This window comes from Petromyzon marinus, chromosome 33, assembly GCF_048934315.1.
Source record: "Petromyzon marinus isolate PM22_M1 ecotype Great Lakes invasive population chromosome 33, UKy_Petmar_22M1.pri1.0, whole genome shotgun sequence".
NCBI lineage: Eukaryota > Metazoa > Chordata > Hyperoartia > Petromyzontiformes > Petromyzontidae > Petromyzon > Petromyzon marinus.
In genome coordinates, this window is record NC_133699.1 from 8,352,703 (window position 1) to 8,366,869 (window position 14,167).

The 14,167-nt window shown below is 44.3% G+C and overlaps 1 protein-coding gene across 7 annotated transcripts in view; it reads right to left on the bottom strand.

Annotated features, from left to right (window-relative positions):
* The window catches only part of LOC116948376 (serine/threonine-protein phosphatase 2A 56 kDa regulatory subunit gamma isoform), a 34,086-nt gene that overhangs the window by 8,534 nt on the left and 11,385 nt on the right, over nucleotides 1-14,167 (bottom strand). For 6 of the 7 annotated variants that reach the window (XM_032964994.2, XM_032964992.2, XM_032964991.2 and 3 more), the window contains 9 exons: nucleotides 7,867-8,066; nucleotides 6,865-6,975; nucleotides 4,210-4,302; nucleotides 3,232-3,362; nucleotides 2,437-2,496; nucleotides 2,213-2,321; nucleotides 2,048-2,101; nucleotides 900-1,070; nucleotides 261-388 (listed from right to left, as the gene is read on the bottom strand). In XM_032964994.2, coding sequence (XP_032820885.1) covers nucleotides 261-388; nucleotides 900-1,070; nucleotides 2,048-2,101; nucleotides 2,213-2,321; nucleotides 2,437-2,496; nucleotides 3,232-3,362; nucleotides 4,210-4,302; nucleotides 6,865-6,975; nucleotides 7,867-8,066 — 1,057 coding nt within the window. Of the gene's footprint in view, nucleotides 1-260; nucleotides 389-899; nucleotides 1,071-2,047; nucleotides 2,102-2,212; nucleotides 2,322-2,436; nucleotides 2,497-3,231; nucleotides 3,363-4,209; nucleotides 4,303-6,864; nucleotides 6,976-7,866; nucleotides 8,067-9,128; nucleotides 9,975-14,167 lie in introns of those variants that run through there. The other variant, XM_032964993.2, reaches the window with a different exon arrangement.

A 14,167-nucleotide genomic window follows, 5' to 3' on the forward strand; every position in this document is an offset into this window, starting at 1 on the left:
CAGTGACTAGAAATATCTTGGGAGAGGTAGGAGCACCCAGACTTTATACCCCACCACACGTGACCCACTCATCGAATGTGAAGTACCAATTTATAAAGAGTGGTGGTAGTTTAAGAAAGTTGGTCCATTATTTTAAATGCCACGCGAGGAGGTCGAAACAGCCACCTCTGGGTCGAAAGTCCAAATGACACTGGTACAACGATAACGTGAGCAGTCGGTCGCCGACTGCGAAGACATCGGGCCGTGAAGGCAGATCTTACTTGTTCCAATGGGACTTTGAGTTGCGGTAGAGGGCGGGGAACATGATGGGCAGGATCTTGGCGGCGTTGTCGCTCACGAGGCTCATGATGTACTCGTTGTTCCAGTAGTAGAGGGCGCGTTCCGCCACCTCAACATCAAACGCACAAGTGGTGCGGAAGAGTTTGCGCGTCTCTTTCGAGGGAACAGGCATGACTTCTTCCACAAATCGCTTCTCCTTTTTGTTGAAACCCGTTTGCCGCTCCGTTATTAACGCAAGACATCAACTGTCTAACAAGCGCAAAAGGTATCAGTCCATCAAAATAGAACATTTCCTTTAGCCCGACACCAGTTTTTTTTAATGCATATCTGCGCTTGAATTTCAATGTGCGTGCAAACAATACTTCATTTGAGCATCGCATCATGTTTGTATGCACTCAGGAGCGTGTTGAACCCCTTACGTTTTTTTAATTGCAAAAGAAGCTCGGCTCAACAAATGATGCTCACGAGACTCAACAACGACACATTAAACGCAAAGTAAACGCGATGCGAATATATCAATGGCTAAATTGCATTCAATGTTCCATTTCGCAATAGAGAGAGAAATTGTAACCTTTGAACATGCTCCTCATGCCCATTGCATCCAATATCCACTGGCTCACCTGGAAGTGTGGGCTGGACACGCACTTGGCCAGCTGGCGGAACAGAGGCTCCATGACCTTTACAAACTCTGATGGCTCAATGACATCCAAAATCTCCTCCAGCTCATTGAGAAACATCACCTCCTTGGGACTGTGGGTCTTGGGCCAGTACTTCAGCAGGCCCATTACAACCTACCAGGAGAACAGGGTTTAGAGCAGCGTTGGTCAATTGGCATCTCTCCCGAGCCGCACGCAACTCTTAAATCCACCACATGCGACTATCAAAGGTGCATAACATAGAACATACTATCACAGTAGCAAAGAATAATGAATGAAAGTTGTACAGTCTGTTCTCCTATAACGCCGCGTGTTTCATGAAGCAAATTGGATATAATGCGATGAAAGTATTGGGAAACACATTTTTGTATAAAGTGGATGCGAACTGGATATAACGTGTTTGTGTGAACATAACTACGTAGCGCGAGTAAGAATAAGCGGTTGTACGGCTGCCTCAGCGTAGCATCACACAAGGCGGGACGCTGCTGGATGCTTGCAGATGCTACCCAGCCTGCATACGCATTTCACGTGTTATCGCAGACTGTGCTTTACCCTAAATTGTTGATTATAACGCGATTTTTCCATAACGTGGTGTTCTTCAGGAACGCAACTACCGCGTTATAGGAGAACAAACTGTATGATATATTATACATACACTTGGGTCTTTGCAGAACTTATGGGTACATTTTGGCTCTTGGTCTATTACAAGTTGGCCACCCCTGGTTTAGAGCAACCGTGTCTTTTCATATCACAGTTAATCTATGGAGGTTCCACTGTACACACAGTTGTTCCCATCCAGCACTGACAAGTCAGCGAGTCCAGCATATGTTGGTGTAGTGGGTACATTTTTCAGGGATTATTTGCCGTAAAATTCCCCACTCTCGAGGTGTAAACGTGGCCTCTGTATAAACTCCCCCAATGAGATTCAACTGAGTCACCGTTCGTGCATGGGTATGCATAAAATAAGAGCGGTAACGGCCAGTCTTGAAAGTTTTTATCTACCCTTTTAAATGTTATAAAAACAACACCGCTCCTTGTGTTTGGGTACTTATTTTCCAGACCACCAGACGCAACGGTTCAGTATTGTTGTTGACTTTGCTGAGCACACTTACCGGTTCTGTGAGCGTGCTGTCCTTCTCTAAAAACTGGACGACACAGTAAGCAAGCTGGGAACAACAACACATTTCAAACGTCAGGTAAAATTGTTAAACTTTTCGTATTTTCTGCAAAAGACGCAGTGTCAAGTCGTGGTGCAAGACAATTATCACTGTCCATACCTGTGGGTGGTAGACACTCAGGGACTTGACTTTATGCAGAGGCAGCAGCACCTTCAGCAGAAACACCTTGTGCTCCTCTTTAAGCGGCAGTGCAAAGCCATTGATTATACTGCAAAGACACAATGATAGCCTCCGTTAGGGATTTTACAGGAAGGCTGCAGTCCCTTTCAAGCTTTCACAAAGGAAAAGCTTCAGACGGCCAAGAGTGAATCGAGGGACCTTACCTTCCTAATATTTCGAGGAGTTCTGCAATGCCGTTGTGATGCTCGGTTTCATAAATAAACCTGTAAGGGCAAAAAGCAGACAACACCAATACAGCACAAACGTCAAACCACTCATGTGTAAAAAAAATATACATATAATATAAATGAACAATTATTTATAAATGGTTTATAAAAAACAGCAACAATTTTTGCAATTTTTAGAAAACAATGTTGGCATGCAGGACATTATATTCCTTAATATTGAATAGTTTCAATAAATGATTTGCTATTTATCATTCTTAATTTGTGTTGTAATTCTTTTCAGTGTTTTTTATGTCGTTAAGGTGCACTTATTTAAACCAGAGAACTGGTCTCTATGGGATATTTTATGTACATGTACAGACTTTTTGTCTAATAATTTTTGAATGAGGGCCTCCCCCCATGCCATGTGGGTCATCATGAGGGTTGTTTGACCATGCTGGTGAGCGCAGGTTGGTGAAAGCAGCGAGCACACACATTGGAGCAAAGTAAAACAAGACATTTTGTGTGCGCCTTCAACTGCTGACATTATAATGTAGCCCCGAAAGCATCCTACGACACCAGTTTAATGCACGACGATCATGCATCCAAGCACTCTCCAGCCTCAAACCTGCTTAGCTTCCAAGATCTGACATGACTTGGGTGCATTGCCGGGTGATTTGGTGATAGGCTTCCAATGGGCTCTGACCAGGTTAACATAAATGTCATCTGCATCCAAAACAAAGCGTGAAAGTAAACCTTAAAATGAATCCCATGTAAATCGTTCTCACTGCTGACCTGTAGAATATGTTGTTGATCTGCTTTCGGATGTACGCTCGGAGTCCCAGGAACTTCCCGTAGATGCGGTGCAGCGTGGTTTTCAGAAAATCTCTCTCACGTGGGTCTTCACTGTCAAACAACTCCAGCAGCTGCATGCAGAAAATGCGCAAGTCGGGTGTGAAGCACGAAGGGCCCTGCTGTGAACCTTCGCCGTTGTGAGTGGCCGGAAAATGTCGTACAGGCTTCGGGGATCAAAAGTGCCCGCAGACCATCCAGCGCAAATGGAAAAATCGCGCACGGCGTTTGTGAAATTTAAAGATCCATTCTCTTACAATGCCCAACGGAAAACCATCATGTTTTTTGTTACTATTAGTCACTTGAAATTATTTTGCCAACAGCAGATGAGATATTGTACATGTACAGCCCCCCTTTGTCAATCCACTGTCAGATGTGAGCCTCTCCCTGCTGTCCAGGTAATGGAGCTTATTTAACCATAATTCACCACGGCAGTCATTAAACTGCGGGTTTGTGATGGCGAGCAGCATGAAATGTTGCGATTCTAGTTTCAGTACGATACATTTTTAGTTCTAGTTTCAGTACGATACATTTTTCTTAACTGCCCTCTGCCGACAGCATAGCCCTGCAGCAGCCTACCACACCTGGCAATTCCCCATCCAAGCTCAACCCAGGTTAACTTCTGAGATTTCACAAGATCGGGTGCATTCCAGAACATTTGGCTGCCACGACTTGATATGCAATAAAGCCAATTGCCCAAAATATCGCCTATTTTATATATGTTCCATTGTAAAGCAAAATTATTGACGAATGACTTGATATTATCTAAAAGTAGATGAGATATAAGCACTGCGTATATATACGTATAAAATGTATGTACACAATTCTATCACCTTCAAGTTATTATCATTTTGGCTTCGATTCACCTGGCCTACAGGAGTCGTACTGTCTAACAAAGCAGAGAAAGCCTCACGATCTCACCTGCAACACAAACTTCTGATCGATGTACTTTTTTGCGACGTTTGGCTGGAAGTCAGGGGACTCCAGAAACCGTAAGAAGAATTCATACACCAGCTGCAAACAAGAAAGGAACCCAATCAGAGTTGGTATATATTAACTGCAATATCTGCTTGCTGGTCACGCTTTCCACGCAAACAGTCAAAATAGGCATGAGCACTGTATCGCATATTTCATAAGTATGGGTTGTATTATCTGTACCACGCTTGTAGAGCAAGGATCGCAAGGATCATTGTGCAATGGGTGGGGAGCACACATTTAACCGTGACCCTGCGGATATCAACAGCATCCTGTAACTCAAACTGAAATTATTAATATAAAACGACCGAGGCCAGTAATGGAAACTGAAAAATGTGAAACAGTGAAAACAGAAAACATCTAAGTACCAACAACTGGAAAACTCAAACACTGGAACATCACTTGAAAACTGGCACTAATTATAAGTGAATATGACTGAAGATGATGTTTCATGGGAAATTTTTGCCAGTATGAAAATATGAAAAATAAAAATAGGTTTTCCCCTTTTTTCTGGCAACAAAATAGGTGTTTTATTGTTTCCCTTCTACGTGACTTTACCGAAAGAACCAAGAATATAGGTGTTAAGATGTTAGAACACCAAACTGAAACCTTTTACAAGGAATCATGTCTGCATTAATCACAATACTTGTGGTCAGAATGCAAACAAAAAACACTCCGATAATATATACATTGTCCTTGAAATTGATTGGTCCACACCAGAGACAGCTTTCTTTTGAGCCTCGTCTCAAAACGGTGTTAGACGAGAGGACGCCAAAAGGCGTACAGCACAAAGACAATGCCACTATCAGAGTAATGAGAGCTTGGGATGAGCAGCTACATCATGGGACCTCCTTTGCCAGTACCAAAATGAGAAAAGGTTTTCCCCTTTTATCTGGCAACCTATTCTCATATTTTGGTACTGGCAAAGGAGGTCCCATGATGTAGCTACTCACCCCCGAGCTCTCATTACTCTGATAGTGGCATTGTCTTTGTGCTGTGTACGCCTTTTGGCGTCCTCTGGTCTCACACCGTTTTGAGACTAGGCAAAAAAAAAGCTGTCTCTGGCGTGGACCAATCAGTTTCAAAGACAATGCATATATTATCAGAGCATGTGTTTTGTTTGTGGTTAATGCAGACATGATTCCTTGTAAAAGGTTTCAGTTTGGTGTTCTAACATCTTAACACCTGTTTTGTTGCAAAAGAAAAGGGGAAAATCTATTCTCATAATTTGGTACTGGCAAAGGAGGTCCCATGAAGAATAGGTTTTACCTTTTCTGAAAATAAAACAGGTGTTAAGATGTTCAAACACCAAATAGGTACCTTTTGCAAGGTATCAAGTCTGCATTAGCCACACGTACTTGTGGTGAAAATGCAAACATGCTGTGATAATATATGTACTGTCTTTCAAACTGATTGGCCTACACCGGAGAGAGCCTTCTTGATGGCCTAGTCTCAGTACAAAGAATGCACGTATCAGAGCATTCATAGAAGACTAGCTTCACTACCCGGCTTCGCCCGGGACTTGGATCCATCACGCCCGGCCGCCTTTGTCTCCCCAGTGGCGATGTTCACACACCACACCAGTTACTCGTTTGAGGCTGAGTCGACCTAGGGGAGGCCCAGGACCGGTTCAAATAATCGTCACCGGTGGTGGCCGTGAGCGGGAATCGAACTCGGTTCGCCGGGTTCGTAGCGCGGCGCGCTAACCACTACACTACAATGCGTTACGCTTCCACATGCGCGGATCACATGACAGATTTGTCGTCACAGCTCACTTGCCGTGCAAAATAAAAATGCATTCTTGAGCTCCCCCCCCCCAAAAAAAATACAAAAGTCTATTTTTATACTTTTTGCATGGTGTAGTCTGGAAAGTACCCACATGGCAACTTTCAAGTTTGTTGCATGTCGGGAAGTACGCTAAACATTTTGAACAGACACATATTCACAACTTTGCCTTTTATATATATGGAGATATGTTGTCACTCATTTTATCCACGAAAGCATCGGTGAATCTCAAGACTGTTGCAAGAGGGGGACCAACAATTAAAACGATGTTCCATTTAAACAGCCATGACAGCAATTGTTGTATTTATCAGTCACAATACACAGGGTACAAAGCCGGTCCATAACTAAGGAACAAGTAGTTTACATAATTTACATAGAAAGATATACGTTTACGGTATGCCAAAGGAGAATTTTGCATGTAAAAGAAAACGGATGAAAATTAGAAACTGTGATAACAGATGTGTAATTTACAAAGTGAACAACACTGAAATGGATTTGGGCAGGACAACAGCTAAGACATCAGGTGACAGATGGGCACATTTAAAAATGGAATGAATGCCAATGGAGAGAAGGAGAAAGAGAGGTATGCAGAAAACATAATGGTGGGATGAGAATAGAGTATTTGAAGAACAAAGAACAAATGCTGCAAGAGATTGTGAAGAGTGTCCGACTTTGTAGGGAGGCCTTTGTCCTGCAGCCAGATGTTAATGGCAGGGATGTTACCGACAGTGGGATGTAAACGAAAGTGGGATGTGAATTAAAGTGGGGTGTTAATAGCAGTGCGATGTTAAAAAAAAAAGACGGTGAGTTGTGTACCTGCAAATGTGGCCAGGCTGCCTCCAGAGTGGGTTCATCCTCCTCGGGGTCAAACTCCGCTCCCGTCGGATTTGAAGACGGAGGCAATGTCCGAAACATGTTGACTGCAAACTGAAAACAGATGACAAATTAAACCAGTCTTTTTCTTAAACGATTGCACAATAATTTGAGACAATTAACAAATGTACCATGTCTTCCTGTGCGTCCGATTGGAGTCTTTTTGTTTACGTATAGGACATTCACATGATGTGCAAATAAATATATACCTTTGTGTACAGCAAAGCTTACTGCTGGATGAAGGCCTGCCTATGCATTTCAATCGTGGGAATTCTTTGGACATACTTCACCGCAAACTGGTCAGTGCAGATTGGTGAGGGGGTGCGCCTAGGACTGGTTCAGATGTTACTTGCCAATGGTGCGAGCCATGGCCGGGCTTTAAATTCAGGTCACCGAGTTCATAGCGCACCACCTAAACTTTAATACATAAGCAGAAATGTTCTGAAAACCCATGAATTCAAAAACAATAAAGTTTGAGATATTTCCAGTTGAGGAAATTACAAATGAGTTACATTTACAAAGAAGACATTTAATTGATAACAAAGCTGGCAAAAACAGATTAATAATTTTTCACAACTATAATAAAAAAAATGTTCAGATGTTATGACAACCAGTTTGTGCATGGTCACCTATTCAAACACAATCCAGGCTCAAAGAATGGACGAAATCAAGCACATTGTGGGTGATTTGGTCAATGACAATTGGCTCTCACTTGGTTGTAAATCAAGTTTACGTATATATGCATGTTAGTTAGACTGAGTGACCACCTGACTATTCAAACCACCACAAACAACAAAAGACAATCCCAGGTGAGTGCTTCACAAGGACACAAAGCGTTTGCAAATAATCGCACCTGCCGATTAATTTGCAAACGCCGTCATTCCGTCGCCGACTGATAACCGGTGGTGTCGCAAACCGGCACCGCCAATGGCACGGCACACGTACCACGTGCACCACCTCCGGGTAGATGGGCTCGGTGATGACACCACGGCTGTGCGTGATGTACTCCACCATCTCGTTCAGCGCCGCCCTCTTCACCTCCTTCCACTTGAGGTCACTGAGCGGGTCCGACACAAAGTCGAACAGCACGCAGCACTGCCGCAGCTTCTGCACAAACAGCTCCTCTCGCTCGCCGGGTGGCGCATCTGAAACACGAGACGGTGGGAGGAGGTGGGGGGGGGGGCAGCGCGTGATCGGTTACGCCGCACGGCCCTCCACCACGAGCCGCAGTCGCGTCTTTCTCGAGTTGGTCAACACACACGCACATGAGCACCCTTTTAACTTTGGCTCCATGTTGTAGCGATGCCTACGCCAAGCGGCGCTGATAAGGCACAACGCAGGTTATGTTTCAGAACTACGGTATCTTTAATGTGCCTCTGCCGTTTACTTTTTATGAGCAACGTGCAATTGTCATAACGAAGTACATTTTTATACTTAATCGTGAAGTATACGGCCATTTGTCAATTCACTGTTGACTGAAGGCCTCCCAACGTCTTGTCTGTCAAGTGGGTTGTTTGACCACACTTCACTATGCCGACCATTAAGGGGTGATAACTGTAGTGGCCCTGAACTGGTTCGGATAACACTCATCACTGATGATGGCTGTAGCTGGGAATCAAAACTCCGTAGGTTGCCAGGTTCATGGACAAATGAACTTACTCTTGTACTTGCACTCAACAATGTCAATACATTAAACACGTAAATATGGTTTTGTCACTTGAGAACACTACACGTGCGCATGTGTAAGAGTAGAGTGGACTGTAAATGCATGACTTTCATCAGCACTTGTCCATCCATTGCTGGCTGTATACACGCACACACATACCTATAAATGTACACATAGCCCGGGTTACAATAATCCGCGTGAAGTCTATTTTTGCAGGTATTCAAGCACTGTATTTTCCATTCACTGCCCTGTGTAACATACGTCACAGTTGTGTTTCAACACCGAATTCCATTGAAGAAAAAAGGGGCACATTTTACTGTCGGTTAACATCCGCCGCACAGTATTCGATTACGCAGGACACATCTCCCGCAATTTCCTGTGCACAAACAAAAAGCTGCCTTTATGTAAAACGCTTGTGAAAAAGCCAAAACACAGGCACACAGCACAAACTACAGCAGCAGCACGTAACGCGTCCATGCTCTCCCCCTACCACTCGACGAGTCCACGCAGAAACAAACCCAAGTTGCCGTCACCATCCTACCTCTGATTTGCAGGCAAACGTAATGTTGATACGGATCGCTGCCGCTGTTGCTCAATTCGAACACCATCCTGAAATGCCGGTCGCCGTCAGCGGCCGTTCACGAATAATCACAAAAAAAAAAGAGGAGGCCCTCGCGCTCCTGCAGCGAAATAACACCACGGACGGTTCCACGGGGGCAGAGGACCGTTAGAGCAGCGCCAGCGTGCACTGTGCACAGGCTATCGCGCCGCGGGATCGAAGCAGAAACATCATGACGTCACCCGAGAACATCGACCTTTCTGACGCGGGTAGTGGGGGGGGGGGGAAGCGGGGGCGGGACCAGCGCAAGAGCGCGCCGCCCCTCGCCCCAGTGGCCGCTGAGGAAACGAGCAGTTTGCGGCGAACGTGACGACGGAATAACGCTGCTGCCACGACTAATAAAATAAATAAGAAAAGGCATAACAATAACGAATCAGGAGGTAGGCCGCGGTTTCCGTAAGAAATGCCTTTTGTTTGCAATCAATAAGCAAGCCACCTCCACAGCGTAAATCCCAAGTTCACAGTCGCTTAGCCGGATATTTTCCGCTTCTTTCCTGCTTCCTCGCGTTTTTTCCCCCCCTCCCCTTCCGCGAGAGATGGTAATCATCGGGCCGGTCACCGTGGCAACAGTGATGTGCCGTTGAACTGCTCTGGTTGCTACGCAGCAGCGGCTGCTGACGTCACGCTCCAAATTTAGCCTCCTTGCAAAATCAATTCGGCTGCAGAAATATGGGATGGATGAAGAAAAAAAACAAATGCTCTGCTATAGTTGCGTTGCACTGTATGTCCTTTTTCATCTCTCCACCCCCCCTTCTCTGTGGAAACAGGGCCCTGGGCAAACAAAGGCATGCAGTTTAACACACAGGCCGAGGGGCGAATTTACAAAGGGGCTCGTTCGTGTCCTTCAGTCGCTCATTCAGAAGCCGCCGCATGATCCCCAACGCAGTGTCAATGGGATATTTCATGACGGCAGTGCGGTTCCCACATGCCAAGCGAGCGAGCCTATTCGCTCTCGGTGGAGAAATCGACCAACCCTGAAGAACTTGCCCGCTTCGCAGGGAGGCTCAACTGGTAAGAAATGGAGCATGATGCATAATACATTTTTTTTAAATGAGCAGACTTCTTGCATCAATTAACTCAAATTTTTGTTCTGTCCTACAAATCACAAAAGGTACAAAGTTTATTACACGTGGCCCATAAGCCAACAGCTATGTATATTAATTACAAGTCTCTAGTAGGACTACCAGGCTAGGACTACCACTGTCAGGGGCAATGTGTTCATTACAAGTAATGCCACTAATGGGTTCCTGTTAATGTGTATTTAAAAAAAACTGAAAAGACACCTACCTATAAAATGGCCATGATTAATTAACAAGGTGTTTCCAGCTTCTGGCTACCTTGTGCTACACTTTCATGGGAAATATATCGCTTTACCAAACTTCTTCTCGATCTCACGTTACTGCCGAACTCCAGCAGAAAGTTTCACTGGACTTGCTCATGTCCCAACAACTGAGAACCTGGACCACACATGAGTGTTCAAGGCATCAACATACAAATTCCTTTTTACAAAGGTATTCAGAAAACCTGTGGTGCAAGGTAGACCGAGGAGAATATCCAGTCTACAGGCAAAACACACAAACCCAAACTGTGACGACAGGCTTTCAAAGCAAAATGGAGACCGTAGAGTGTGACGACCTCTTTGCGCACTTTCAGCCATGGCAGATTGCAAAAACATCGCAAGTAAAATATGTCGTCACTTAAAAGGTTACTTCGATAACTACTAGAATGCCATGTTGAAATGAATATAGACGTACAACCCACGCCACAGGGAAAAAAAAACACATTTATTGCTGCATCGAAAAAGTAATTGTTGACAATGGGGGCCTGGTCCAATTGGGAAAACTACATCACCCTTGTCCGCGACACCTTGGACTTGTGGCGGGATTACTACTTATGATCCCCTGCCTGCCAAGGCGACAGTCATCCACATAGCCATCCATCAGCCGGGGTGACACACGGTGCAGGGCTGTCAATACATGTCCCCATTGTGTGAAAAAGCTCCTTGATTACATGACAATCGTTTCGACAAGTTACTAATTAGTATTGATAACCGTGCGGGACTTGCTCTGCCAATACCAATGACAACATCCACACGTCGTGCAGCTTTCACGTTAAACCATTTCTATATTTTTCGTTTTGTCTGACATTTGACAACAGAGTTAATTGTGGGCCTCTTGCAATATTACAAACATAAAAGTAGATGATCTCACAAACACCTAATTTTTGCAAGATAAAATCTTGCTTACCTGTGAGCAGTTTATGCATCATTTTTAATCGCTGAAATGCAATAAAATGCTCCTGTGGTTTAAAAAGATATCGCGAAAGCCATTGGTTCACAAGATATTATCAGAGGGGCAAGTGTACGTGAGAGAGAAACAGAAGCAGTCTAGAGTCTTAATTGGCAAATGAGCATTAATCTACATTGTGCATGCCGAACTGCTGAACAAAATAACGAAAACATCGGCATCAAAAACCTCCTTCACAAAAAGCGTAACATTATTTTGAAGTCAGGATGCCAGCCAATGTTATGAACTCAGTCGACTGTAATCCCAGTACCCCTCAAGGAACTTCAAGAGTGTAAAAACTACCGCACCATCTGTACGTGAAACCTAGGTTTTAAGGGGAGCATCAGGATGGAGAATTAAAGCCGTTGAATTTAGCGAACAAGACTGATGACTCTCTCTCTCACTGCTTAAATTGGATTCCACGAGCCGCTTTTTATCAGTGGAAACGAGACGGAAGTCAACATGGTTTGACGGTGTGGCTAGAAACAGCAGGTCTAGCCAACACAATACTGCAAGGGCAATTGAAAGAACAAGAGCTGACACCTACCGAGAGGCGACATGGCTCAAAAAGACTCTCATCTTGACGAGGAACTGACATGCAGACTTTGCCAAAATACTAAAGGCCATCTGAAGTGGAAGATGACAATTAGTGCCTTATAAATTCAGTCCCCTCTTATCAAATTTTTCCAGGGATACGTTACGCTTACATACCAGATGCGGGAATGTTAAGGACCTTAGAGACGTACACTAAACATACAAAACAGCTCCTCATCTTGGAGACGCACAACAAAGATGTGCTCTGGGTTGTCCTACACTAGTCTGCAGCTTTATAAAACAAAAAACAAGACTTTAAGAAAATACAAGTGCAGCAGTGTCGTGACGTATTATAATGCATGACAGCTTGAAGAGTACTTTCATAATTATAAACATGTGTGAGGTGCATTTCATCCGATGATCCCAATGCGCCGTGTATGGAAAGCAGGAAATAAAACAACCAGTGTAAATGGCAATAACTAGAGGGGTAAAGGCCAGTTTAAAGAGGTGAGTTTTCAGAATAAACTTAAATAGCTCGAAGGACTCTGATTGCCTTATTACAAATGACGAAGTGTTTCGTCGTCTGGAAGCTGCACTGGCAAAAGCCCCGTCACCCAAGGAAGAGCCTTGATCACGGAGGAGTACTTACAAGGTGATCCGAAAATCTCAGGGACATAAAAATGGATCAGTTCCTGCAAATATTGTGGAGCTAAGCTATTGAGAGCCTTGTAGGTCAGCAGCAGGATCTTATTATCCACTCAATACTTTACTGAAAGCCAATGCAGAGACAAGACAACAGGTGTAATGTGCTCGCGAAACTGTGTGCACGTAGCAGCTGCATTCTGACCAAGCTGGAGTCTACCAAGCACCTTACTCAGAATCCCGAAGCAGAATGCGTTGCAGTAATAAAGTCGGGAGAACTCAAAAGCATGGACCAGTCTCTTCAAGTCACTAGGTGACAGGAATCAACACAACCGGGCAATATTTCTAAGGTGGAAGACTGGAGTTCCAGCCACGTTCTAACCACCCGAGACACATGTGCCTCATGTACATGTTTCATCATTAACATCTTTCATCGTTAACGGAGATTCAAACTCGTGTTGGACAGCCCGGGATGCACAATCTAGGTGTTGTAGCTACTGGAGAAGAGATTTGTTTTTTGTTGGGTTCTTTATTTTTTTAACTTTCATGTCTATTGTCCAAAGACAGCAGAAGGCAATGCAGCAACATCTATTGTTGTAATATACATGTCTATGCCCTTACATCTATGCTTCCCACCTTCATGAATCCAAGCTGACCAGCGCATTGATTATATGGTCAAACAACCTCTGCAATCCGTGCGGCAAGGAGGAGGCCCTCATCCAGCTGCGGATTAACAAAAGGGCTATAGATGTATATCCTACCAGACATGCTGTGCCGGTCAAATCCAGGACAAGTAGCGAGCAAAGCTTCAAGAAACCATGCTAAACAAAAAAACCATTAAAGCGACTTTTATCATGACAGCACAACTTGAATGAAACTGTTCCAGGCATAAATGCACGGCATATGGATTGAAAATTGACAATAAAGCACTTTGTTTAACACCACAGGATGGACTCGGCAATACTTCACGCTTGCAGAAACGTCAGTGAAAAAAGAAATTATGATTACAAGCGTCACAAAATCTAAGCCGAAGCCTTGTGCTCCCCGCACCGGATCACGTTGCTGAAACTTGGCTACAAGATGACCCCGCATATTGATTAAGAATATCCTAAATGCTACAGTAACCAATACAGCACTTTCCTTTAAGACATCTGTGTCTAATGCAGCTGCTTGAACCCAGAGGCCTGGGCAAAACAACGGGCATTTAAAATACGATGGGTACATATAAATTCACTTTTCCCATCGCTGTGGAATACCTACGTAATCAATGCTCCATGTGACCCTACTGTGTACGTGTACGAGGACAGGCATTCATTACAAAAGGCAACATGGTTTTTTTTAAAGAGCACTCATCATTAAGCACACAATAACAACCCACTCACATTAAACCTGACACCGGGAGGCACTCAGCTGCCTGGCTGTGGTGCGCGCCAGATGGCCTGTGGTGCTGCAACATCCAGGGAACATTTGCAGCATTATAGAAAGCACTTCATGCGTTCA